Source organism: Plecotus auritus, assembly GCF_963455305.1.
Source record: "Plecotus auritus genome assembly, chromosome: 7".
NCBI classification, from domain to species: Eukaryota; Metazoa; Chordata; class Mammalia; order Chiroptera; family Vespertilionidae; genus Plecotus; species Plecotus auritus.
Genome location: NC_137774.1, coordinates 66560218 through 66586505, shown reverse-complemented (window position 1 = coordinate 66586505; position 26288 = coordinate 66560218). Strand labels below are relative to the sequence as shown.

General features: G+C 52.3%; 2 protein-coding genes across 4 annotated transcripts; both read left to right on the top strand.

The window, feature by feature from the left end:
• Positions 1-3729: 3729 nt before the first annotated feature.
• Positions 3730-8833, top strand: PRR14 (proline rich 14). 2 transcript variants are annotated; one of them, XM_080677850.1, is made up of 12 exons: positions 3730-3765; positions 4561-4632; positions 4757-4925; positions 5784-5905; positions 5978-6164; positions 6415-6458; positions 6661-6770; positions 7068-7656; positions 7790-7859; positions 7941-8032; positions 8288-8359; positions 8449-8833. In XM_080677850.1, exons 2-12 carry the CDS (start codon positions 4610-4612, stop codon positions 8705-8707), a joined length of 1737 nt encoding a protein of 578 aa, XP_080533976.1. In that variant the 5' UTR covers positions 3730-3765; positions 4561-4609; the 3' UTR covers positions 8708-8833. The 2 variants fall into 2 exon arrangements, with proteins under 2 accessions (XP_080533976.1, XP_080533975.1); XM_080677849.1 differs by lacking the exon at positions 3730-3765 and having other exon boundaries at positions 4495-4632; positions 5978-6179.
• Positions 8834-10113: 1280 nt separating this feature from the next.
• FBRS (fibrosin) lies at positions 10114-25864 on the top strand. Of its 2 annotated transcripts, none has more exons than XM_080677848.1 (18): positions 10114-11629; positions 11946-12125; positions 12862-12897; positions 13016-13045; positions 14150-14198; positions 14288-14582; positions 15926-16227; positions 16432-16619; positions 16733-16777; positions 16979-17074; positions 17308-17376; positions 18182-18211; positions 18597-18668; positions 18956-19076; positions 19181-19261; positions 20195-20278; positions 20410-20617; positions 25652-25864. In XM_080677848.1, exons 1-18 carry the CDS (start codon positions 11183-11185, stop codon positions 25710-25712), a joined length of 2394 nt encoding a protein of 797 aa, XP_080533974.1. In that variant the 5' UTR covers positions 10114-11182; the 3' UTR covers positions 25713-25864. The 2 variants fall into 2 exon arrangements, with proteins under 2 accessions (XP_080533974.1, XP_080533973.1); XM_080677847.1 differs by lacking the exon at positions 25652-25864 and adding an exon at positions 20713-22477.
• The last annotated feature ends 424 nt before the right edge of the window (positions 25865-26288 follow it).

Below are 26288 nucleotides of genomic sequence, written 5' to 3'. Positions count from 1 at the left end.
ATATTTTAAAAAATAAAAGCTCATCAGCAGAGGAATTAAATTGGGCAGGAATGTGCTCACACCTGGCTAGGCTGAGTGCTTGAGAATGGAGAGGACTGAAGCTGAGGTAATCAGCAGAGACAATGGTGCTTTTGTATATAGGAATATAAACTCCAAACTCTTAGGGAAAGGTGAGAGAAGTTAGCTTGAAATGCAGGCACACAGGGCAGGGGTCCAGTGGGAAACAAAGGCAGGTGAAACATAGGCAGGGGCAGACACAGCAGTTTGAGCAAGCCTGATCACAAAAAACAACCAAGCAGAACTAAAAACTTTTCTGGACTCAAAGTGGGAGGCATAGGAATCTAGGGAGGGTCTGCAACAATAAGGTGAACTGACTTATAAGAACAGGGAAAGTTCAGGTCCATTGCTGGGCAAGAACAATTGAGGGAATCAATCAGGTGATGACATGGGTAGCTATAGAACAGACTTGTAGCAAATATATACCCCTAGACAGGCTTTAACGGGCAGCCCGTTATTGGGCCCCCCTCCTCGTGCGGGGAGTCTGAATCTGCTTGTAATAACATTTCCACTTTTGCTTAAATCTTCTGGACCACGGCGCTCATTCTTGGGAAAGGTGAGACACAACCCTGGGGGGGAAAAACGTTAGCTCACCATTCTGGTTATCACGGGCACTTATCTATCCCCAGGACATAGCATATAGGAGGCATTGACATTTTGTTGCATGGCTGATGCCAACAAGAGCAGCAACCCAAATTCATCTCAACACCCTAAAGCCACATCCTAACCAACCCACCCTGGCTGATCTAGAGATCAGGCCAGAGGCTTCTACAGAGAAAGGTACTTAGCAGAGCAGCTGGCTTGGGAGGACAAGGCATAGGACACTCTGAGAGGAAGAATAGGGGTTTTTATCATCCTCTTTTTACCTGTAGCCTGAGGCTTAACTTATTTATCAGGCACATTCAGATGTGTCTTCTCACTTGATCTTGATCTTCCAAGTCTATTTTGAGATAAGACATGGCAAGGTTTATTGTTCTCATTATACTGAAGCCAGTGAACAGTTAAGCAGGTAGAGACCAGAGTCTAAAGGGGCCCTGAGTTTCTGAAGATGATACACTTAAGTGCCCTAACAGCCAATATTCAGCCACATCTGTGTGGGGCCTCTGACCACACCTTAGAGTGTGTACACAGGTGATGGGTAAGATAGGAGTTTTTGAAATGGTAGTCACAAAGAAGGCCCAAATAAGATCTTGAAGCTATGAAGGCTGGTAGTTGCTGGCCTGGGCTGGGGGCCAAGACACCAGAGTCTACTTTAGACTTCAATTTGATGAACTCCAGCACCCCAGTTAGGGTTGTACCTACCAGATTTCTCAGTTCCAGGCCCTACCTTCTTTCCCCTTGGCATTGAGTTCTTCAGGAGATCTAGAGAATGAAAACTCAGATCTGGCAACTTTTCTTGCCTTGCAGCCTGGGAAGTACCTGTGTGTTTAAGCAATTAAGTGAGAGCTTACAGAGGGCCTCTTAACTCGCCAAGGTTGAAAAGGATCTCCGAGCATCACCAGACAGCCAAGGAACATCCTCAGGTACTATGCAGCCAGTCCTGATCGAGGGGGAGAGAACACCTCTAGCTGAAAGAGCTGCTGCCTACTTCTACCAGAAGCCTTATAATGGAATTCCAGAGGGCCCAGCAGGCCATTACAGAATCACTGCTATAAGTCCTGGTAGAGCTACTGATGAGTCCTTGTTTATATAGTTGGAGAGCTTTCACTTTCCACACCAACTCTTGCTAATTCTGCTCTTTCTATATCATCTTTTGTAGGGAGGCTATAGGGTCAAGCCTCAGACTGACCTGTGGCAGGGCCACAAACAAGTCCCAGCTTGGAGGGCAGAACCCTCTTAGCATAATTAAGCTTGACCTTATAGTCCTCCCTTGCTCCTTCCTAGGTAGCTAATGGGCTGTGGGAAGTGCAGCAAGTGCTACCAAAACAAGTGAAACTTACAAGAACATTGTAAACATGTTGACCACTACCCTTACTTTGCTTTGTGTGCTCTGACTATAAGATAAAGACTTGGCTTGCAGGCCATAGTGCTGTCTCTCCATCAGAGAAGCAGTGTTCCACCGAGCCCCAGCTGTATTCTCTTGTCTTTTCTTTAATCCTTCACCGCCCCTCCTCAGGCTCACCGAACCTGCCCGTGCTGGATGGGGCACAATCTTTTATGCAATTACTTTTATCATTTAATCCCATAAGAGAGAATCATGCTGAGCTGGGGAGGCACCTCAGGCCAAGAATTCTAGGCTTCCGGCTCTCTTGTATAAAGAAAATCAGATCAGGTAGCTCAGTTGGTGAGGGCCTCCTCCCCATACATCAACCTTGCAGTTTGATCTCTGGTAGGGCACATACAAGAAGCAACCAGTGATGCTCTAACCAGTTTGGCTCAGTGGATAGAGCTTTGGTCTGCAGACTGAAAGGTCCCAGGTTCGATTCCGGTCAAGGGCATGTACCTTGGTTGTGGGCACATCCCCAGTAGGAGGTGTGCAAGAGGCAGCTGATGGATGTTTCTCTATCATCAATATTTCTAACTCCCTTTCCCTCTCCCTTCCTCTCTGTAAAAAAATCAATAAAATATATATTTTTTAAAAAGCAACCAATGAATGCAAAACTAAGTAGAACAACAACAAAATAGATGTTTCTCTCTCTCTTAAAAAGTCAATTAAAAAAATGTACTTGTTTAGACAAAAGAATCCTGGGGAAGGAGAACTAGTGGAGGCACAAGCTTTGGTTAGACGGTGAGAACGCCTTTACAATGCAAGAGCCAGGATTTACCCACTTCCTCCCCATCACCAGGCCCGCTCCTGATAAAGGTTCTATGATGCAGCCTCTCCAAGCAGCGGGATTACATCCCTGATCTCTTACTACTAAGAGCCATTGACACGCCTCATCAGCCAGGCCCCTTTTGAAAGAGGGCTCATGGGAGCCTGTTTCAAAGAAGAAAGAGGCTAGACCCCACAGCGCACGCCAAATTGGTTACTGGTCTCCTGGAGTGACGCCCCTATTCTGAGCCCTCTGCGCGGGCCGCAGAAACCCCCACTTTTCCTGAAGAGGTACACGGGTGAAATTAAGCTCAACGCCCCCAGTCTCCTCCCCACTTTGGCTCAGCTCAGTCTCTCCAGGACCCCGCCGAGCAACGGAGCCAGAAGGGGCACCCGTCCTCGTCTCTGGCCCTCACCACCCACTCCCAAACGCTTCCCTGCAACGTGGGAACCCGGGTGAGGTACCCAGGATGGTACCGAAACCGGCCTCGATGAGCCTCTCTAGGAAACTGAGAATTTCACATATCGTTTGCACTCGGTTCACATTGATTGGCCTAATAGCGAAAGAACCGGAAGATGCCCTCAAAAAACGTGGCGGCAAGGTAGCTTCGCTACGGTTGTCTCACTATCTCAAGAAACTTGGCATAAGCTCCCGCCACTGCCTGGCTATCAGAAGGTGACCACCTGGTTCACTTTGGTTCCTCGAGAACAACGACATCTGCCCTCAAACACAAAAGCTGCGCTGCCACATTTGGCTGCATACCTCCTGGAGATGATGGCTTTCAGGTGGCTTCACTTAGTTTATCACCACCCAGGAAGACGCGGGCCGGCGATTGGGCACTGCCCGAAGGCTCCAAGAAGAAGGCCCTCGGCGATTGGGCAGTACTGGGCAAGGCTAGTTTTAAAGGAGCCGCAGGTGGGAGCCGTCGAAGACCCGGGTTCGGCGGGAGGCGGCGGTAAGCAGTGAGCGGGGGAGGGCACGGAGCGGCTGGAGAAAGGGCGGGAGGAGGGAGGGAAGGAAACTTTTGAACCTTCTGGTCCCGGGCTGGGGAGAGAGCTGGGCGGGGATCCGGGGAGGGTGGAGGGAGGGGGTCTGTGGGCGGGACCTCCCGGGATTGGAGTGGAGGGGTATCTGCTGGACAGTGGATTCCCGGGGATCCTGACATAGTTTGTGATGCTCAAGTTCGGGCCGCCCTTGAGAGGAGCTTTGCAGAGCCGAAGCTCCCAGGGAGAGGAGGATCCTCCCGCGGCGTCTGATTGGAGGAAACGCGCTGTAGGATTCCTTCCGCTCGGATCCAGTCTGAGGGATCTGGTGGGAGGGGGAAGCGTCGGTGTGTGGGAGTATTGCTTCGGAGTCCTCGGCAACTCGTTGGCTGTGGATGGGGATCACAGCGGGATCGGGCGGAAACTGAGCCTCTCCTGACAGGATCCCAGCTGATCCCGGGGTGGGGGTGGGGGCAGTTCTCAGGGCAGAATCTACAGGGACAAAGGCCCCGGGAGGCTCGGGCCGTGGGAGATCTGGGGCCGCTACAGTTCTGCTTCTTGCGGCAAGTGCCAAGCAGTGATCCTTTGCGGCGGCGGCGACAGTGGGAAGACATACGCTCTGGACGGCCGACTGGGGGCGCTTTTTCGCGCCCCAAGTCTCCAGCCCCGTTGGCTACCGAGAACTGCTTACTACCATGAAGGGCGGAGCCCAAGGGAAAGGGCTGGCCCTCACTCCCCATTCCCCCGCTCCCCACCTCCCACCCCAGGCTGCAGCCTGGGATCCCCCAGGGACTCCCCGGAGCCGCCGCTTCCCCCATGGACTTGCCCGGGGACTCCAGGTGAGAGTGTACCCTGCCAGCGTGCCTTGAGCTCGGGAAACGGGGAGCCTGGTGACCATACAGGGGAAACCACGAAGCCAACGACAGGCTCAAGCGACTGTCCTCTGCTTCTCTCATCCTGCAGCCCCCCTGGCCAGCCACGTCTGTGCCGCCAGCCCCTGACTCGAGCATTATGGGGAGCCAGAAGCCCCAAACGGCCGAGGCTACAGATCCCCGTGGTCCCTTCACCCTTGGAAAAAGCCTCTCGGCGGGTCCTAGCCGTGGTGCTGGAAGATGTCATGGCTGCCCATATGGTGAGCCCCTTGAAAGGAGAGGCTCCCTTCTCCCCCAGGTCCCTTCTCAGTACCAATCAGGCCAGATCACTAGTGAGGGTAATTGAGGTACAAACACCTCATTCTCACACACATTGCTCAGTCAGCCTCCCTAATGCTAGAGTGTGCTTGGCTCTCTTTAACTCCAGCCTCAAAATGGGCAGGGTCTCCAGTGCCCATTCCCCACCACCAGCCAACCCCCTTGGGCTGGAACCACATCCCTACTCTCCTGCTTTCTTCCCAGCCCAACTTCTAGGCAAACCTTAGGAAGCAGACTGAGATCACTTGCTCCATTGCACAGAGAAAACCTGAGGTCCCAAATAGCGCAGTCACTCACCCAAGATCACTCACTCTCTTTTTCATTTCTTTAAACAGCTTGGGTGAGATTACCTAGATCCCACACCAGCAGCTCAGAACACTAATATTTGGGTCCAATTCTGTTTAACTCACCTCTTTGGAGATCTTGAGTGAATATTAGCCACAACCCCTGTCAGCTTTGTGGCCAGGCACAGGGAGGCCCTGTCCAGTTCAACCTCATTCCATCACCTTGCTCTTTTTGAGTTTTTTAATCCTCACCTGAGGATATTTTTCCTTTTTTTTTTTTTTTTTTTTTTTTAAGTGAGAGAGAGAAAGACAGAGAAATATTGATGTGAAACACATTGATTGGTTGCCTCCTGCACAAGCCCCAACCAGGGCCGGGGCTGGGGAGGAGCCTACAACCAAGGTAGGTGCCCTTAACCGAAATCAAACCCAGGACCCTTTGGTCCGCAGGCCAACACTCTATCCACTGAGCCAAACTGGCTAGGGCCATCACTTTGCTCTTGACACCTCCTCTCTTAGGTTCCCCTGGTGCCCCAAGAGGAGACCTCCACCCCACCACACTGCAGCAACCATTGGGATTATGTTCACCACCAGCTGCCTGCTTCGCCACCCCAACAGGCTGTGTGGTCATCGCAGGCCAGGTGAGCAAGGCAGGATAGGGGGTAAGCTGGTAACATAGCTGAACCCCTCTGATCTTTGTGGTCCCTTTCTAGGCCTCCCTATCCACTGCACTTATGCCGAGAGCCTTTGAGCCGCATCAACCGGCCTTCTCCCACCCTGAGGTGTCGATCAAAGACAACCTCTGGCCCAGAAGACCCTTCAGAAGAGGTGGACAAGGCACCGCAGCCTACTCTGGTGGTGATGCTAGAAGACATTGTCAGTCCCAGACCCCCAGCTGAGGTATGCAAACTTCCGGTAAGGATGTCAGGGGTGCAGCTGAGGGTAGAAGACAGGAGAGTTGAGTCGGGGGTAGATTTTGCTCAGAGAAAAGAGAACAGCATTTTAGGTGGAAGATACTGCTTGAGCAAAGACCAAATGAAAAAGTCTTTAGTGTAACAACCCAGGCAGGCCTCTGGAGGCTGAGAGTTGGGATGTGGGGAGCTAAGGAGGCTTCCTTGCCTCCCCACAAACATCCCATGTTTATATCCAGGACTTGGCAGACGAGACTCCCAACTTCATCGTCCCAGCAAGAAGGTGAGAGGGCTGGGGAAGGAATTATTAAGGTAACCAGACAACAACCATTATACAGGCAGCCAGAACTAGGGGTATTAGAATTTTCTTGTTCAGTAGTTCCATGTAGCACCTTCAGTAGCCTTAAGGGACAGGGGAGGTGCTGGCTCAGGTGGGATCTGGATCTGGAAGCTTCCCTAGCTTTTACCTTGCCCCTTCACCCCAGAGCTGAGTCCATGATGATGATTCACCAGACAAAGCCTCCATCCAGGGACCTGGAACCCCCATTCCAGCCGTCTGCCCTGCCTGCAGACCCTCTGGAGAACCCATCACCAAGTAAGGACTGAGACAGAGGGATGAGATGGGGGGCTCTGGAAAATCTTAGCTGAGCTGATCAGTATCAGATGAAGAGGGACTTCACCCCCTCCCAGGGCAGAGCTTGGTATGTGAAGAAGGGATTTTGACTTCAGAGGCCTGATGTCCAACTCTTAAATTTAGGGTGGTTTTTTTTTTTTTAGGAATAGGCTTCCTCTGTGGGCAGTTTAGTGTTTGGGGAGGGGCTGAAGTTACTAAAATGGGGCTTAGACACCTGAAGATGAGGAATGCCCAACTGTGACCCTCTCCTTTCCTCAGCCCCAGATCCGGTTCTGGAAGCCCCATCGACCCCACCGCCGTCCAGCCTTTTACGCCCTCGCCTCAGTCCCTGGGGCTTGGCTCCTCTCTTCCGTTCTGTCCGCTCCAAGCTAGAGAGCTTTGCAGACATCTTCCTCACACCGGTCAAAGCCCCACAGCCCCCACCCCCATCACCCCCCATGAAGTTGGAGTTGAAGATTGCCATCTCAGAGGCTAAGCAGTCCAGGGCTGCTGAGGATACTGCACTTGTCAGTCCCCGCCCCCCTATCCGCCAGTGGCGAGCCCAAGCCCACAATCCCCCAGCATCTCCCCCTAAGCCATCTCTGGGCCGAAGCCACTCCTGCCCTGACCTGGGGCCTCCTGGCTCGGATACCTGCAGCTGGCCCCCTGCTCCACACCACCCAAGCCGGCCACGGCCTCGACGGCACACTGTGGGTGGTGGAGAGATGGCTGGAGCCCCACCACCCCCTCGACCCTGTCTCCGGAAAGAGGTCTTCCCTCTTGGAGGAGTGGGAGGCTCTCCTCCTCTCGTCACATCTTGTTCGTCCTCTGCATCTACTTCCTCCTTCTCTGAACCTGCAGAACCCAGGTAGTCCTCTCAATAAACCCTTAAATCCCTGGCCACAGTCTGGGCCTAGCCTCCTGCCTTAGTGTCCAATGGGCAGGAGATGGGGATACTACTATGAATATTTTTTGTCCCTGAGCCTTGATCTTCTCTGTAGGTTGGGCTCAACCAAGGGCAAGGAGCCACGGGCCTCAGAGGACCAAGTGCTTTCAGACCCTGAGACCAAGGTAGGTGTATAGATGAGGGGGAGGAGCTAAGTGGGAGCCTGTGCCCATACTGCACTCTTACCCTCTGCCCCATTTTTGCAGACCATGGGAAAGGTTTCTCGATTTAGAATACGCAGGACACCGGCCCGTCCTCAACTAAACCTTACACCAATGGGGCTGCCTCGACCGATCAGGTGAATGCTTATTGTATATGGAGCTGCCTTGGCCAAACAGATGTTGACTCACATTCCCTTAAGTGTGGCTTTGTCTCCTCTCAGGGAGCACAGTCCAATCTGGTGGTTTGTGCTTAGAACTGTTTGTCTGCCTCAGGCAGTACTCCTGGCATCTGACATGTCCCAGCAACTGAAATACAGACCAGGCCCTGCTTATCCCTTCTCCAGGCTCCACTGATCCCAGGTTTTTCAGTGGCCTCTGCTCTTTGCTCCCAGGTTGAACAAGAAGGAGTTCAGCTTGGAAGAAATTTACACCAACAAGAATTATCAGTCACCTACAACCAGGAGGTGAGAAACTGTGAAGGCTTGGGGGTGATAGAGGGAAGGCTAGAACCAGAGGCGTGCTGGTAACCAGCACCTCTCCCTGCCTGGTCCAGGACATTTGAGACCATCTTTGAGGAACCCCGGGTGCGCAATGGGACTCTGATTTTGACCAGCTCGAGGAAACTGCGGCGTGCTGTGGAGTTTCGGGACAGCAGCCTTCCTCGATCCCGGCGGCCATCTCGTGGGGTCCGAGCTGCTGCTGGCAGGACCCTTACTCCCAACTTGGCCCCCAGCCCAGATGTGGGACCCCTGCTGCAGCAGCGGCTGGATGAGCTGGATGCCTTGCTCCTGGAAGAGGAGGAAGTGGATTAGGGAGCAGCCCCGTCTGACCTAGGAGCTCCATCTGTTTATCTGTACATCCATCCTGGAGGGAAGGAAGCCTCTGAGACCATTTTATTTTTTTCTCTATTTCTAGTAAAGTTTTTGGTATGTTTCTGATGCTTTTGTATGTTCCTAGTTGAGTTTGAAATTGATTGGCATTATTGGCTGATGTTTTTACTTTGGCCCTCAAAGACTGGGAAATGGGGAAGGTGTCCGGAAGGCAATGAGGGTTAGACACAGAGAGGGAGTGGGGAATGGTCATTGGAGATACTTGATTTACTTGAGAGTATTCCTGTGTGGAGGAATACTTCTGAATCTGCTCCAGAAGATACTGTGATCTGGGTCCCTGGTCAGTGTTATTCCAATTCACTTACAGCAAAGAGGAGACTGAGAGTCCCAGAGCGGACCACGGCCTTGATCGAGATGGCCCTGAAGTCCTCTTAACATGCAGGCCAGCACCGGCTGCTGGATTCCAAAGCTAAGAGTAATTAACTGAAACAGCAACTACAACAAACTGTCAGCGGTGCTCGATGTGCACCTAACCCTGTGAGAGGGCCTTTGTACCCATTTTATACATGGGTAAGCGCGTTAGTGCATCAGTGCCGTGTCTACATAAGTAATAACCAGCCAACCAGAGGCAACACAGGGCAGTGGCTAAGAGCACAGACTAGAACTAGGGCTAGGCCTGAGTACAAATACTGGTTAGGAAACGTAAGTATTTGTGCGTCAGTCCCCTATTCCTCTATAAAATGGGGCTAAGAAGAGTATCTTCCTAAAAAAAATTCTTACGACCCAATGAGTCAATATGTGAGAAAGTGCCCGCCCCAGGAGAGCAAGGTGTTTCTTTTGGTTAGCGCGCAGAGCACAGGCCGGCACTTTCCCACGGAACCAGGAGAAAAGGCGACGCGGCCTCCTCCCTGCGCGTCCGGCGGTCGCCACGCGCCGCGAGTTCCGGCCACTCCACTCCACCGCGGAGCTAATCCTGCCGCGCTGCCCGCCGGATGTCAGCGCGCAGCGCGTGCGCGTGAAGCTAAGCCCAGCGGCGGAAAGTGAGACGACGTAACCGCCCCTACGCCTCGCGCAACACAATTGGACTCCTCGCCTGGACGCCGTCAGAAGGTGGGCCAATGAACGGAGAACGGGAAAAGGCGGAATCATCTGCAGAACCGCCCAAGCACCTACTCCTAGCCAGTCGAGTCACGAGACTTAATGAAGGACGGAACTAATCTGACGTACATCCAATCCAGAACTTGAGGGCGGTTACAAATTACCCACTCCCCGATTTGACTCCGCCCCCGCCCTGACGTACACTTTTCCACCAATCAACGACTAAACCTGTGCAGGGGTGAGGGGAAGGGGGCGAAGAGTGGGAGGAGGCAGAGAGAGGAAGGAGGCGTAGGCTGAGGAAGAGGGAGGGTAGGGAAGTCCCGGCGGAGAAGAGGCCCAAGACTCCAAAGGAGACAGCAAGAGGGTGCGCTGAAGCTCCCCCGCTGACCAACGGCTGTTTCGGATCCCTTAAGGAGCGGGTCACACAGAGACGAGGAAAGGAGGAAGAGACTTTTATGTCGGCAGACAGAGAAGCTCTACCCGTCACTGTTGCCTCACATCCGGGGCTTTGGAGGGCTGGCCCCCCGCGGCCCCGCCCCCCCTCGCGCCTTTCATGGCGACTGGAGGCGGAGGCTGGAAGAGCTGGGACTGGAGGAGGCCCCTTTAAATCTCCTTAAAGGGGTGGCCACTGAATTCGGCAGACTACAACGCCAGCCTTAAAGGGGAAGCCGCCGAACAGGAGCTGACAAATTGAAAACTGCTGTTGGGAGAATTGGAGCGAGTGAGGATTCTTACCTCCTCTTCCTCCCCACTCCAGAAAGTCCTTTAAATTCAGCGTAAAGGGAAAGTGGCCGCTTGTGGAGGACTGGAAACAAACTCTCGAGCCTTTCAAGCAGCGGCCTGCTGTTTTGAGGACCCAGGACTCCTTAAAGGGGTGGCCTCTTTTAGCCGGAGGACTTGAGACACTTTTAAAGGGGAGGTCTGCGTTTCGGGGAGAGCTTTCGGTCCCTTTTAAAGGGGTGGCCCTTCCTCTTCTTTGGGGAGACTAGTCTCGACCCCCTGGCAAGGGGCGGCCACCGCACTAGGGCGGCCGGACACCGTCGGGTCGTCTTAAAGGGGCCAGGGGCTGGACAACTTGAGATTTCGCCTTAAAGGGACGGCCGCCCCGTTTTCGCCGTCTTGGCCCAGCCGGCCCCACTGGGGGGGTGGGGACCCTCGGGCTTGTCGCCCCGGGGGCGGCGCCGGCTCCCCAGGCCTTGGCCTTGGGGCAAGCTCAGGGCCAGCAGATCCTGCTTTCAAAAGGAAGCCGTGGCCTTCTCGTCCCTGTGCAGCCGCCAACGCCGCGCCTGCGACCCTGGGCCTGCGGACAGGCCGCTTCGGGCCCCGCCGCCTCCGGATGCGGCACTGAGGGCGGTCGCCATGGAGACGGCCGCGGCTCCGGGCCCGGGCTGGGCTGCTGAGGGAGAGCGGCGGCGGCGGCGCTGCTCGCGCCGAGACCGAGACCGGGAGCAGCGGCGCCGCCGAGGTCCTGGCGGCGACGCGCCCCGGGCCCTGTTGGCTGCCCCGCGCGGCTCATCGTCATCGTCATCGCCGCCGCCGCCCGCCAGGCCCTGGTCGTCAGCTTCGTCTGGAGAGCGGCCCGGAGGCCCGAGACGGCGGCGGCCCCGTCCCAGGCCTCGGCCACCGCGACCTCGAGCTCGGAAGCGCCCTGCGGGCTCTGGCAGTCGCGGAGAAGAGGAGGAAGAGGAGGGGGGGTGTGCGGACGACGGGGAGGCCGAAGAAGAGCCGGAGGAGGAGGAGGAAGAGGAGGAGGACTTGATCGATGGCTTCGCCATCGCCAGCTTCGCCAGCCTCGAGGCCTTGCAGGTGGGGCCTGACGGGGCTGGGAACCTTGGGGGGGTTCACAGGGGCAGAGGGAAGGGTACAGTGCCTGGAGTGGGTGGAGTTGAGGGGGGAATGTTGGCACCCCAAACCAGAGCAACCGGCTCCTCTGGCCAGGCCTCTGCCCCGCCCTAGAGTGGGAGGAGGTAGAGCTAGTCTCCAGGACCAGCCGGTGGTCCGTGAGGTCCGAAAGGCTGGCGACCGCTGAACCCGGCCTGAGCCACTTTCGTAGCCTGGTCACCCTAGAAGGTCGGGAGCTTTCCTTTCTCCATCTACTTTAGTCCCACTTCCTCCTCCACAGAAGGATGCCTCTCTTCAGCCCCCAGAGCGACTAGAACACCGGCTAAAGCATTCGGGGAAGCGGAAGAGGGGGGGCTCCAGTGGGGCCACTGGGGAGCCAGGGGACAGCTCTGATCGGGAGCCTGGCCGGCCCTCTGGAGATCGTGCCCGAAAATGGCCCAATAAGCGGAGAAGGAAAGAGGTGAGTTTGTCCTACCTAGATCCCTGCCCTTTAAAACTCTGGACAGAACATCCTTCACGTAGACCCATTTTCCATTAACAATGCCACTACCCATTATAAACAGTGATTGCAATCTCTAGGACAAAGATGAAAAGCAGAGCCAATTTGAGCTTCTCCCCATCCACGTCTGACAAAAGTATGTCCACAGACCTGCCTGCTTCTGGCTGGCACTAGGTCTACCTCCAACATATCAAAGGGACCTACTTGAGTCATAAATGAATTAAATATGTCTCTGCCATCCCCCTCGAGGTGGTGGCAGTCTAGTAGGAAAGAGACAGTCTACGAGCAAACACCTATACCAAAACCAGAGGAGCTGCAGAAGGCCGAGTCTGGGAGAGGTGCTGTAGAAACCCACATGAGGAAGCCACTCATTCTGCCTGGGGGATGGGAGGAGGTTGTGGTTAGGGAAAGCCCCCTAGGATATCTTAGTCAGGCCTTGAAGAATAGTCATAAGTTTTGCTCAGAGGAGAAACCGGGCAAAGTTGTTTTGGACAAAAGCACAGAGATATGAGAGTCCGGTACGTTTGGACCATGGCCAGAGCATTGGGAACAGGGATGGGCAGTAGCAGTAGAAGCAGTTAAAAAGAAATGGAGAGGAGGTGACGAGGGGCCCTCAGTGCCTAGCTGGGGAGTTTAGACATGATCCAGAGGCCTCGCCAGTCAACCTCCCTTACCTCTGGACTCTGGTCTTTCTCAGGTCTCCTCCCGGCACTCTCTGGAAGCTGGATACATAGTAAGTGCTCTCCACCTGTACTGGACCCTCCCCTGTCCTCCCTCTCTGAAAGTCCACACTTATTTTGGGCCCTACTCCTCTTCCCTTTTGTGACACTTCTGTCTTTCTTTCTCCCCAGTGTGATGCGGAAAGCGACCTGGACGAGAGGGTGAGTTGGGCTAGAATTTGTTGGGTGGACAGTGGTACAGCTTATAAAATGAACTGCAGCTTAAAGGGCTCCTGTGTGCAGCAGACAGAGCCTCCTCTTGAGTGGGAAGTATAAGTTAGTTGAGCCAGGATTAGATTGGGAGGAGAGGGGTGGATTGAGAGAGTAAATGACTTCTTTTCCTTGGTCACTAGAGCCAGTTGACCAAAGAATAGAAGGCCCCTGCCTTGCGCCATCATTTCTAAAGCCCTGAGAGATACCAGTGGTTCTCCACAGAAATTCAGAGTAGCTCTGGAACAGGCTGGTCCTTCCTACTGGCCATTAGTCAGTCTTTAATAGATGAGAGAGGCTACTAAACCATTGTAGTCAGTGTAAGGACATACACTATAAAGGTGTTTTTCAGTTTACTAATAAGGCTAACTTGCTTATTTTGAAATAGTGGATCCTAGCAGTTGGGACTCTACCCCTATCACTAACTAAATTTGTACTCCCTGATGTGTCTTGTTTTAATTTTTAAAGTTGGCTAGACAGGGACTGTGATGAACTAGAGAGTTCTTGTCCATATAAAGGGGGCAGCCACTATCTAATACTAGCTCATTGTTGCCATGTGAGACTAGGGGCCCATTCTCAAGAGAAGCTGCAAGTCGGAATTTTTATGAGGAATCTGTATATCTAAATACCAGCAATTAGTTTATAATTTTTGCTAAAACTTACGAACTAGACAAATAAACCAGGTAGGCCTATTGGCCAGCAGTTAGTGATATCTTTTTTTTATTTCCTTGCTGCTTTGCTATTTTAGTACTGCCGCGATTTAGGCCTCCTGGTCAATCAGATTCTCAGGCTCAGCTTCTCCACCCTTTTTCCTCAAGCATAGGCACCCTAGAGCAGCGGTTGCCAACTGGTGGTCCGCGGACCCCTGATGGTCCGTGAGGTCCGAAAGGTTGGTTACCGCTGTCCTAGAGTATAGTCTTTGATGGATTTCAACTAAGGTGATGAAATAGACTTGCCTCCACTGCTAGTTCCTAGTAGGCTCAGAAGCTGTTTGCCTTCCTGGATAAGGGCTTGGCCTAACCAGAACCTGACCCTGTGCCTACCCTTCTTCCCCAGGTCTCCGATGATGACCTCGACCCATCCTTTACTGTTTCAACCAGCAAAGGTTGGTTCCAAGGGCTGGGGCGGGAGACAAGGGAGGGAATTAGGGTAAGCATGGGTCTTAATTGAATGTTTGCTATCCTGCCTTCACAGCCTCGGGCCCTCATGGCGCCTTCAATGGGAACTGTGAAGCAAAACTCTCCATAGTCCCTAAAGTGTCGGGCCTGGAGCGGAGCCAGGAACAGCCCCCAGGGCCCGATCCGCTGCTAGTGCCTTTTCCCCCGAAGGAACCACCACCTCCACCAGCCCCTCGGCCTCCTGTCTCACCCCCTGCACCCCTGCCGGCCACCCCCAGTCTGCCACCCCCACCCCAGCTGCAGCTTCGGGTCTCACCCTTTGGCCTCCGCACTTCTCCCTATGGCAGCAGCCTGGACCTCAGCACTGGCAGGTGAGTGGTCTAGGGGTTTGGTCTGGTCTGGAAAGGCCTGGTCATTTTGGCAGTAACCCCTGCATTCTATGGCTGGGACATGGGATAGTACCTTTGGAATATGATTTGAAAAAGGATTACAAGACTGAAAAGTTTGAAAGATACTGAATGAAACAAATTTAAAGAGATTACTACAGAACTCATCAGAACGCTTTATACATTCACATGCAGGGGAATCCAGTTTGAGCTGTTTCTCAGTATTATTTGCTGGTGAGACCTCTTTGCAAGGCACATCTGCTAGAAATAGTGTTCTTAGAACATACTTTGGGAAATGCTGTCATGATGATTAAGAGTGCTGGCTTTGGTGTCAGACCTGAATTCAAATTCTTGCTCTGCCACTTACTGGTTATGTGATGTTCGAGAAGTCACTTAACCTCTCTGAGCCTCAATTTCCTCTTTCTATAAAGTGAAATAATAATAGTACCTCATCCTAAAGCTGTTGTGAGAATTGTGAGTTAATGCAGTGTTTCCCAAAGTGTGCACACTCATCATTAGTGCTCCGAGGTAATTTCAGATGTTATGTGAGCACATTTTTTTCAGTTTGTATGTGCTTTAGAAAAATATGACTAGTATCTCCTTGATTTCACACATTGTGGCTTGGGTGAAACTAAGTTAAAAAGAAAAACTGAGTTATGTTAAAGAAGTAAAAGGTACAGGTGGTTACATGGATGTGGCAGCGATTGGGAAGGTGGTATAAAATGTTGGAGACTTGGATTAGCGTATAAAACAAGTGACAGCACTTGGCCTACAGTAAGTGCTCACTAAAGGGTAAGAGTTATTGATACTATTATTATTCATGCTATCTCTGTTATTGTCATCAATGTTATTTTTTTTCTTATTGAGAAAACTAAGGCTCAGAGAGGGGCAGTGACTTGCTCAAAGTCACCCAGGATGTTAATGGCAAGCTGGACCTAGAACTCCTAGGTCAGGCCAGCAGGGTGCTGCTTCCACTGTCTTAGGAGGGTAGGGACCCAGGTGGCCTGTTGTAATTAAGCGTCAAAATGAATGATATGTTTTGTGCTGTGGTTGAATCAGAAAAGGGAAAGTCACGTGGCCAAAGACATCAGAGGCAGCTGTGTGGAAGATGAGACCTAGCGAGGGGAGAGGGGGTTGTTGGTTGTGGTTGTGGGAGGTACCTCAGTCTGAGGATGGGTTCCTTGGCGGGGGTGGAGATCCTGGGGGCCAGGTTCTACCACCTTCCATGTTGGAGAACCAGGGTCAAGGTATCGCCCAGGCTTCTGACCCAGTCCTGTCAGAGCTGGCACCTCCCAACCCTTCACTCATTTCCCCACTTCTCTCCCCAGCTCTTCACGGCCGCCCCCCAAGGCCCCGGCCCCTCCCGTGGCTCAGCCTCCCCCCTCATCATCCTCTTCGTCCTCTTCCTCCTCATCTGCCTCCTCCTCGTCCGCGCAGCTCACCCACCGGCCCCCGACGCCCTCACTGCCCCTACCTTTGTCCAACCACAGCTTTCCTCCCCCTGGGCTGCGGCCCCCCCCACCACCCCACCACCCCTCCTTGTTCTCCCCTGGCCCCACCTTGCCCCCACCCCCACCCCTGCTGCAGGTGCCAGGGCACCCTGGGGCCTCAGCTGCTAACGCCCTTTCTGGTGAGTTTGGGGTCCTGGCCGGGGGGTGGGGGGCAATGACCCTGGGCTTGGGCCCAGTCAGCTTTGGGGTATTTGGACCTTAGCAGACTGCAGGGCTTGAGGAGGGAGTGGCTCAAGGCCAGAAGGGAAGGCCAGTCACCCGGGCCCAAGGAGGCTGACAGGTGGCGACAGATATTAAAGCCTTCTCCCCCTCCCCTCCCACAGAGCAGGACCTGATCGGCCAGGACCTGAACTCTCGCTACCCTGAGGTGGTGGGGGCAGGGGGCTCAGCCCGGCCCCTGGCCTTCCAGTTCCACCAGCACAACCACCAGCACCAGCACACCCACCAGCACACCCACCAGCACTTCACCCCTTATCCCCCAGGCCTGCTGCCACCCCACGGCCCCCACATGGTGAGCTCCTCATTGAGCCAGTGATAAGGCTCGGAGGCTTGGGGGGAGGGTCTGGCTTCAGGGGAAGGCCTGGGTCTCTGGCTAGCAGCTTACTCTTCCCTTCTCTTCCCTAGTTTGAGAAATACCCAGGAAAGATGGAAGGCCTTTTCCGGCATAATGTGAGTGCATGTGTGTGGTGTGTGGGCATAGATGCATTAGTGTGTGTGACCCTAACTGTTCGGGGTCCAATATTCAGCTTCAAAAGCAAGAGCCTTGAGCTCCCTGGGGGGCTTTAGGGTGGAGGCCAGAGGATTGATGGGCAGACCAGATGTGGGCTGCACCTCCACCCCCAGTTTGGACTAGTCCCATTCTCTCCACAGCCGTACACGGCCTTCCCTCCCGCAGTGCCCGGCCTACCTCCGGGCCTCCCGCCGGCTGTCTCCTTTGGCTCCCTGCAGGGGGCCTTCCAGCCCAAGGTGAGCTCCCAATCGAGACACTATCACCACCTCCCACCCCTTAAAACCCAAACACCTCCAGGTCCACATACCTTCTTCCCATTCTCCAAACCATACCCATTCTGCCCTCCCCTGTGACCCCAGATTTCCCTAAAGCCATAGTTCTTCCCTGTCCCAGTCCCCAGCTTGGTGATAGACCCCTTTTCTGCCTAGTGCCAGCTCTCCTGACTGTTCCCTCCACTCCCCTTTCCCAGAGCATGAACCCTGAGCTGCCACCACGACTGGGGCCAATGCCAAGCGGGCTTCCCCAAAAGGGGACACAGGTGAGGGGGCCAAGGCAGGTTCTACTAGAATTGGAAGATCTGTTGAGTAGAGCAGGTTGACTTGAGAATGAATCATTGACTGATCCCTCCTGTTGACACATGTTGGGGGTGTTCCTGAGAATATGATGTGAGAGAATTTATGTAAATGACAGGATTTCCCAGGCATGAGGAATAGGAATTTCATGAAGTTGCTCGAGAAATAAGATTATTAGGGCAGTGGTTTTTGTAGGGGTTTCAATATATTTTTTTAAGTTACAAAACTTTTTCTCCCCAAAATGACATCATACCAGGAAGTCCTGTCTATAAAACAGTGAAAAGATAAGTTGTCCCTTTGTGAAGTGGCACAAGGAGACCAAGCCTTCCCTCCCACTTAGAGCCCAGGGCTCTGGGAACAGTGTGAAAAAACATAGGATGTATTTCCTAAAGGATAGATTAGACCAGAGGTTTTCCAAACTCTCTTAGCAGTAATAAAGGCTTTTCTCTAAAGAAAGCTTAAACAGACCCTCACATAAAGCTACTAATAGGACAGCTTCTTCTGTTGAGAAATCATTCTGCCTGCCCACTAACCACTCCCAGTCTTCCAAGCAAAGCTTCTTGGAGCCTGGTTCAGGAACTTGGTGCTGGAGGGGAGAGGCTTAGAGTGGGAGAGGTAGGGAAAGGAGGCTCAACACAAGCAGGAAAGGATCAAGGGTGCCACACAGGGTCTCAATGAGATGTTTGGGGGCGGATTTGGGGGCTGCAGAGATGAGGTGCCCAGGTCAGTAAACAGGTCTGAATTGCCACCAATCTGCTTTGCCATCCCCAGATCCCTGACCATTTCCGGCCACCTTTGAGGGTGAGTGTGGTGAGGACCTCAGGCTGCATGAGGCTGGGGGCTGGTGTCAGGGTGTTTGGCTGAGGGGTGGGGGAAGTCATGCTTGAGAATGAGTGAGGAATCCAAGACATGGAGGCAGCCAGATGTGGAACAGCAGAAAGAGAAAGGACTGTAAGCCAGAGACCTGGGTTCAGATGTAACTGGTCATGGGACGTTGGGCAAGACAGTTCATCTCTCTGAGCCTCAGTTTCCTAGGCTGTGAAATGGACTTAGTCATCCCTCATTTGTAGGGATGATAAAAGGAGATGTTGTGTGGCAAGTCTGGGCCCAGGGCCAGGCCTGGAGTAGGTGACGAGTGAACATTCTTTCCTTCCCTTTCCCTTTGGTCATCCTTCTGGGGCGGCAGAAACCAGGGAAGTGGTGTGCCATGCACGTGCGCGTGGCTTACATGATCCTGAGACACCAGGAAAAGATGAAGGTACTGGGGCTGGAGGGCTGGGGAGAGCGGGCCTGCCTGAACTCTGGGGGTCTACCTTCTGTAGAGCTTGGCAGAATCTTGGCCAGGCACATTGCATCCTATCTCTGGTCACTGCCTTAACAATTCCAAAATTAGCACTAGGTTCTCTGGCTAACTAGAGGGGTGGTCAGAGAAGGCACTCAGTCCCCATCTTGGCGCCAGGCAGCCCTTGGAGGGGGTGTAGGGGTAGAAGAGCAAGAGGACAAATCTGGCTCCTCACTCACTGCCCCTCTCCCTGTCCCATGCAGGGCGACTCCCACAAGCTTGACTTTCGGAACGACCTCCTGCCCTGCCTTCCGGGGCCCTATGGGGCCCTGCCCACTGGCCAGGAGCTCTCCCACCCGGCTGCCTCCCTCTTCACTGCAACTGGTGAGTCTGGCCAGCCCTCTTGGGGCCTAAGGTTCCCATATATAACCCAAGGCCCACCTTACGCCCACTCAGCCTCATCAGAATCTCCCACCTCTCTGCCCCAGGTGCCGTCCACGCTGCAGCCAACCCTTTCACGGCAGCTCCCGGGGCCCATGGACCCTTTCTGAGCCCCAGCACCCACATTGGTAAGAGCCAAGGGCATGTTGGGCAACTCAGGCCTTGTCTGTGATTTCCAGGAATTCTCAAGCTGGGGATGGAAGTTAGACCTGAAAGGCAGCTGAAATGGGGGTAGATCTGGTTCCACTTGCTCTGTGACCTTGGGCAAATTACTCTACCCTCTCTGAGCCTTGATTTCATTGCCTGTAAAAGGGGATAGGAAAGGGCATAGTGATTGCTAATCTCTGCCAGCCCAGATATTCTCTGAAAGAATAGCCAGTGGAAAGGGTAGTGTGCCACCTGGGAGAGGAAGGTGGAGGAAGGCTGCACAGCCCCAGGAGAGCGCATGGTCACTGGTTCCTAGCCATCTCAGTCTGGCTGTTGGGGGAGGTTTAACCTGGACTTGGGTGGACAAGGAGGATTTGAGCCTGATGGCAATGGGAAAGGTGTTCCTGGAAGGAAATGTTGAGGTTCCATAGTGGTATAGGTTAGTTGTTCTGACTGGCTATGGGACATGTGCATGAAATTAGGGTCAAGCTGGGAAGGGCTCTGCATGTCAAGTGGGAGGAAGCCAGCAGAGGTTTTCAGGTAACTGGCTTGCTGTAGAGCTTGTATGGGTGGCTGGTGTGGGGAGTGCGGGGTAAACGCTTGACCTCTGGAGTCAGAGAGGCCCTGGGTTGACTGTTGGCAAGTCACTTCACCTCTCAGAGCTTGTTTCGTCATCTTTAAGTGGGAATGATCCTATCTGTCTAATGGGGCTTGTGAAGTTAAACAGTACTATGCATGTCAGAGCTCATTGCCTAGCCTGGCCGAAGGAAGTGCTGAGCACCAGGTTGTTAAGGTTAAGACAAAGCAGCCGAGGGCTTCGGGGCCTGCTTGCTGATCTGCCTCTTCCCTGTTAGTTCTTGGTGACTTCTCAGAGTGGGCGGCCCAATGCTCTGACCATCCCTTTTCTCCTACAGATCCCTTTGGGCGTCCCACAAGCTTCGCCTCCTTGGCTGCCCTCTCCAACGGGGCCTTTGGAGGCCTGGGCAGCCCCACATTCAGTGAGTCCTGGGTAGGGTGGGTAAGAGGCTGTGGCAGTGGATTAATGTGCTCAAGCAGGAGGAGGGATGGGTGCCTGATTGGGGCCTCCCACTCCTGGCTCCTGTCACTCTCTACTTTGCCCTCTGTCTAGACTCCGGCGCCGTCTTTGCCCAGAAAGAAAGCCCAGGGGCCCCACCAGCCTTCGTCTCCCCGCCAGACCCATGGGGTCGCCTGCATCGCAGTCCTCTGGCCTTTCCTGCTTGGGTCCGGCCCCCTGAGGCCGCCCGGACACCAGGCTCAGACAAGGAGCGGCCTGTGGAGCGGAGGGAGACTTCTATCACCAAGGAGGAGAAAGATAGGTATGCTTTCTGCAAACTGCCCGCCCCCCGTCTCCCCCTCAGCCTGCATCTGACCTCTGGAGTACCTTCATTTTCTCCCCCACACCTGCCCCCAGGGACCTCCCCTTCTCACGGCCCCAGCCCCGAGTATCTCCTGCTACTCCCAAGGCCCGGGCTGGTGAGGAAGGGGCCAGGCCAGCCAAGGAATCGGTGCGGGTAAAGGAAGAACGGAAAGAGGAGGCTGCTGCTGCCGCTGCTGCTGCCACCGGGCCTCAGGGCCTTCACCTGCTGTTTGAGAGGCCCCGTCCACCCCCCTTTCTGGGCCCTGGTCCTCCAGAGCGCTGTGCTGGCTTTCTGGAGCCAACCTGGTTGGCAGGGCCCCCTCGCCTTGCAAGGCCACCCCGCTTCTATGAGGCGGGTGAGGAGCTGACTGGACCAGGGGCAGTGGCTGCTGCCCGCCTGTATGGTCTAGAGCCTGCCCATCCCCTGCTATACAGCCGCTTGGCTCCTCCCCCACCACCTACTGCGGCCCCAGGAACCCCTCACCTTCTCAGCAAGACCCCACCAGGAGCCCTTTTGGGGGCACCACCTCCACTTGTGCCCGCCCCCCGGCCTAGTTCCCCACCTAGAGCCCCTGGCCCAGCCCGGGCTGACAGGTGAGGGGAGGGGAGGGGCAGGGGCAAAGCTCCATCCCCCTTTCCTTTTGATAAGATCCTAGAGCTGAGGTTTTAAGCCAGGGCTGGAGGGCAAAGGTTGTGACCTCACCAGCCATCTCTGAGGTCATGGAACCTGAAAACAGCCCCAACCCCTATGAGATCAAGCATCAGATGAACCTTGGGGTCATTGGGAGGGCAGAGGTCACAAACCTCTAGAGAAGGGTGTGTGTGTGTGTGTGTGTGTGTGTGTGTGTGTGTGTGTGTCTGTACACATACATGAGAGTGGGGGTCATTTCAGAGGTCATAGCTCATAGATCTCCTGAGGTGCACCATCGCCCCCTGAGGGCCCCTAGGCCCTTGGCCTGCCTCCCCAAGGGCTCACTAAGCCAGAGGCCAAAGTGCCCCCCTCCCCTTCACCTACCACCCAAGTCCTCATGCCCTCTCAGGGTTGGGGGAGGAGGGGCTAAAGGAAGGGGAGTTCCATGTACATATTTATCTCCCCTTCCACATAGCCCCCCAGACCTTTTGTACATTTTTACAGGGGTGCCCCTCCCAATAATCCCCCTTCCTGGTTAATTAAATCCTCAGACTGGTGCTGTGTTCCTAGCCTCTGGCCTCTCTGTGGGGGGAGGGGAGATTGCAGGGGGAAGAGCTGGGAGGGGACAGGCAGGCCCAAGGTTTATCCCTAGGAATATGGGATCCAGCAGGAAGTGGACCAACGGGGGAAGGGACCTGGATACCTAGGCTGGAAAGACGTGCAAATGCTTCCTGCTTGGCTGACAGCCCAGGTTCCCCCCACTTGTTCCTGTTACCTCTGTGTGCCCCAGCCCCAAAAGGCTCAACCTTTAAGCTTCAGAGTCTACTTCTTTCTTAGTGGCTCAGTCCCCCTACTCCATTTCCAAGTGCCCCCAGGACTCCTGGGCCCTGCTCTCTAGAGCCCTGTTCCCAGAGCCCTGCCCCAGGCTACGGAGGGCCAGAGAAGGTCACCATGTACCACACACCAAAGAAGGGGGTCAGCTTGGGGTGGGCCACACAGGCAGCTTCTTTAGCAGCCTCTGGGCAGCAGCCTCAGCCTTCCCAAAGCAGCAGGTGCCCCCAGGCTGGGGCCCAGCCTGGAAGGCAGGGGTCAGTTTAACAAAAACATAATGTTGACTTTTTTCCCAGGTGGGGCTTATTCTGTAACATGACTTGCGGATATTTATATAAAAATGAGTGTTACAATGAGGCCCCTTGGCTCCTCTTTCGGTGTGTGTGTCACCTGGGGTTGGGGATTGGGCTGGATCCTGGAGTCGGGGAGGGGCGGGGTGAAGATAATACTATCCATGTCCTGACAAAGGTTTTCCCCTCCCTCCCATCTGGGAGAGTTCTGGATGGATGGATTGGGGTGTTGGGCACTGGAGTTTTTCACTTTTATTTTTTTTTTTTACAACCCAGGAGTACACGTTAAATAAGATTCAAACACTACAGAAAGAGACAAAACAATTTCCTATATATCTTCCAACCCACACAAGCCCCACATACCCAGCTGTAACCACTGTCAACCATTTGGTATATGTTCTTTAGGTACCTTTACTGTGTGTTTACCTGCACATACATATGCATACATGGCTATGTTAGAAAATACCTATATTTAAAAAAAATTTTATACATGATCATTATTAATTCAAACCCAGAAATACATTGTACCAAGGGAAAGTGCCTCATAGTTCCACCCCTCAGAGATACCACTGTTAATTGTTGGGTATATTCCTCCATTCTCTCTAATATTTGCTTAAAATGGGATCCTGTGGAAGGTACTATTTTGCAACTACGTTTTTACTCTTAACATTATTCTTTTGATGTAATCATTAAAACAAGTGACTACTAAACTAAGCTGAGGCTGGCTCCCATTCAGGCCACCCAGAATCAGCTTGCTCCAAGTGAACTCCTCTCCGTAGAAAAGATGTATCTATACAACATTTTTTCATCCACTACACATACCCAAGACTTCTAGGGTAGACTCACGCCTAGATTGTTCCAACAGAACCAGAAACAGGTGACCAGGAGAAACTTGGCCTTCAGACAAGGTTTCACATGGCAACCCTTGTTTTCAGTTTCTGAAAAATCAGTTCGCCTGTTTTCCCTATGACTGTCCCTTGAAATGGGGCATGATCTCTCCAGATTGCCACTGTCCCATCCACTCTATTGTTTAGGAATGGGCCATTGTCCGTATTCAGGGTACTACCCTGGTTCCTATAAGCACGCTCAGTGAAACATCTGCCTATGTGTACCCACCCTCTCCTAAATCTCTCCCATGTACCTCAGATATCCCCTAGACCTGGTACTGTGCTCCCCCACCCCACTTGCATCTCTGCAAGTGTTACCAGCACCCAAGTCAGAAACTTCCCTATTAACTCACCTGATTCACTGGCTGAACTGCCCTTCATTATTTCAACCATTGTTCACTTCATCCATAGTGCCGGGAACTGAACTAGTGGCTGGGGGTACAAAGGTAAACAAAATTCCAGCTTTCCTGGAGCCTACAAGCTACTATGAGAAGAGCAACAAAGACATACTGTGAGAAGAAAAAGGGACAGGGAGAAGGAAATAATCCTAAGGGCTGCCTTCTTAGGGCCTGTCCTTGTAGCCACTATGTTCCATTGTTTGTCTCCATGTGTTCTGATCCTAATGCAGGCAGCTCCTCAGGCAGAGGTCAAAGAAAAGCCTGGAAATGACTTCCATCCTGGGGAAAGCAAAACCAAACCCAAATCATTCACCATCGAGAGGCTGCGATTTGGAAATGGGTTTCTTTGCTTTGAATGAGCTCAGTAGAGTAGCTATGTAATCTTAAGCAATGTGCTTATTTCTGTGCCATGGTTTATTTGTAAAATTGGTTTTTAAAAAACAACTTTATTAAGATCGTTCATTAATATACCATACAATTCACCTAATCTTTTCTGACTGGCTTCTTTCCCTTAGCTTTATTTGTTTCAGGATTCATCCATGTTGTAGCTTGTATCAGTACTTAATTTTTTTGTTTATTTGTTTTATTTTTGTTTGTTAATCCTCACCTGAGGATATTTTTCCATTGGTTTTTAGAGAGAGTGGGAGGGAGGGAGGGTGTGAGAGACAGAAACATTGATGTGAGAGACACATAGGTTGCCTCTGGCACTCTCCCTGACGGGGGTCAGGGATTGAACCTGCAACCCAGGTACATGTCCTTGATCAGGAATCGATCCCATGACCCTTTGTGTGAGGGCCAATGCTCTAACAACTTAGCAGCACTAGCCGGGGTGGTACTTAATTTATTTTTATTGCTAAATATTCCATTGTATGGATAAGACCACATTGTGTTTATCCATTCTTCAGTCGATGGACACTGGGTTGTCTCGACTATAGAATAATGCTACTGTGACTATAAGTTTTTGTACAAATGCATGTTCTTAATTCTCTTAGGTATGTACCTTGAAATGGAATTGCTGGGTCATATGTTTAACATTTTGAGGAGCTGCCAAACTAATTTCCAAAGTGGCTGCATTCCCTCCAAAATGTATGAAGATGGAGTTTTAATGATTTCTCCTAGTATTACTGTATGAATTCACTAAGTTAATAAGCACAAAGTTCTTAGAACAGTGCCTTTCACAGACTAAGTGCTCATGGAATTATTGCTGTCATTACTGGTGATGCCTTCCTCATCAGAAAGTCGAAGAAGCAGATCTTAAGAGCTCGATTAGGCAGAATGCTTACAAGCAGTTGTGGGGGGGCGGGGGGCATCTTTCGAAACAGGCTTTGAGGTGGGCAACATCTGTCCATGAGCATAGAAGAAGGAAGGAGGAGCCTGAACCAGTGAAAATCAGAGGTTTAGAGCCTTTTACATCAGACAGGCCAGAGTTTGAATTTTGCCTTCACTAACCAGCTCTGTGACTTGGGTCTAGTTGCAGCCTATTTCCATGGTGGGCAAACAGGGAAAAGGACAATCCCAGCCCACAGGGTCATTGTGATGGTACATGGGATAATGCATGAAAAGGGTGCTTAGCACAGAATTCAGGACCCAGTGAAAATTCACTAAATGAGAGTGTTGTTCTTGATTGTGGTTGCACAGATTAGAAATAATCCCCCTATTTCAAAATAGGAAAATTGAAATTCAGAGAAGTGAAGTGACTGACGGAGTCAGGAGAATAAAGGAGACAATTGGGGAGGAAGTTAAAAATAAGCTTTATTATTTAGAACAGTTTTAGATTTCCAGAAAAATTACAAGGATATTATAAGATTTCCTATATGCCCCACACTCAGTTCTTTTCTATCAACATCTTGCATATGTTACGATTAGTGAGTCAGTATTGATGCATTGTTATTCATTTAAGTCTGTACTTTATCTTGATTTCCTTAGTTTTTACCTAATGTCCTTTGTCTGTTCCAGGACCTGCAAGGACACCACATTACATTTCGTCGTCATGTCTCTTTGGGCTCCTTGTAACTGAGTTTTCCAGACTTCCTTTGTTTTTTATTATTTTGCCAGTTTTGAGGAGTACTGGTCAAATATTTTTTATTGAATTTATTGGGGGTGACATTGGTTCACAAAACCATACAGGTTTCAAGTGTACAACTCAATAAAACATCATCTGCTCACTGCATTGTGTGCCCATCATGCCAAGCAAAGTCTCTGTTGCCTGGTCAAATATTTTATAAAATGTCCTTTAATTAGGATTTGTATGTTTTTCTTAGGATTAGACAAGTTATGGGTTTGGGGAGGAAGCAAAGGTAAAGTGCCGTTTTCATTACATCAAATCAAGGGTACGTACGTACCTTCAAGACAATTTATCACTGTTGATGTTGACCTCAATCACCTGGCTGAGGTAGTGCTTGTCAGATTCTACTGCAAAATTATTCTTTCCCCCTTCTTTCCATATTCTGTTCTTTGGAAGGCAGTCACTATGCATAGCCCACACTACAGGAGTTGGGAAATTATGCTCCACCTCGTTGAGAGCAGAGTATCTGCATAAATTATTTGGAATTCTTCTGCATGAGAAATCTGTCTCTTCTCCATTTGTTTATTT

Coding starts and splice junctions, on each gene's coding strand:
- FBRS (XM_080677847.1), top strand. CDS start 11,183: ATGGAGACGGCCGCGGCTCCGGGCCCGGGCTGGGCTGCTGAGGGAGAG. Junction 14,199..14,287: donor TACTGTTTCAACCAGCAAAG/GTTGGTTCCAAG, acceptor CTGCCTTCACAG/CCTCGGGCCCTCATGGCGCC. Junction 16,620..16,732: donor CACCCCACGGCCCCCACATG/GTGAGCTCCTCA, acceptor TCTCTTCCCTAG/TTTGAGAAATACCCAGGAAA.
- PRR14 (XM_080677849.1), top strand. CDS start 4,610: ATGGACTTGCCCGGGGACTCCAG. Junction 6,180..6,414: donor CTGAGGTATGCAAACTTCCG/GTAAGGATGTCA, acceptor GTTTATATCCAG/GACTTGGCAGACGAGACTCC. Junction 6,771..7,067: donor TCTGGAGAACCCATCACCAA/GTAAGGACTGAG, acceptor TCCTTTCCTCAG/CCCCAGATCCGGTTCTGGAA.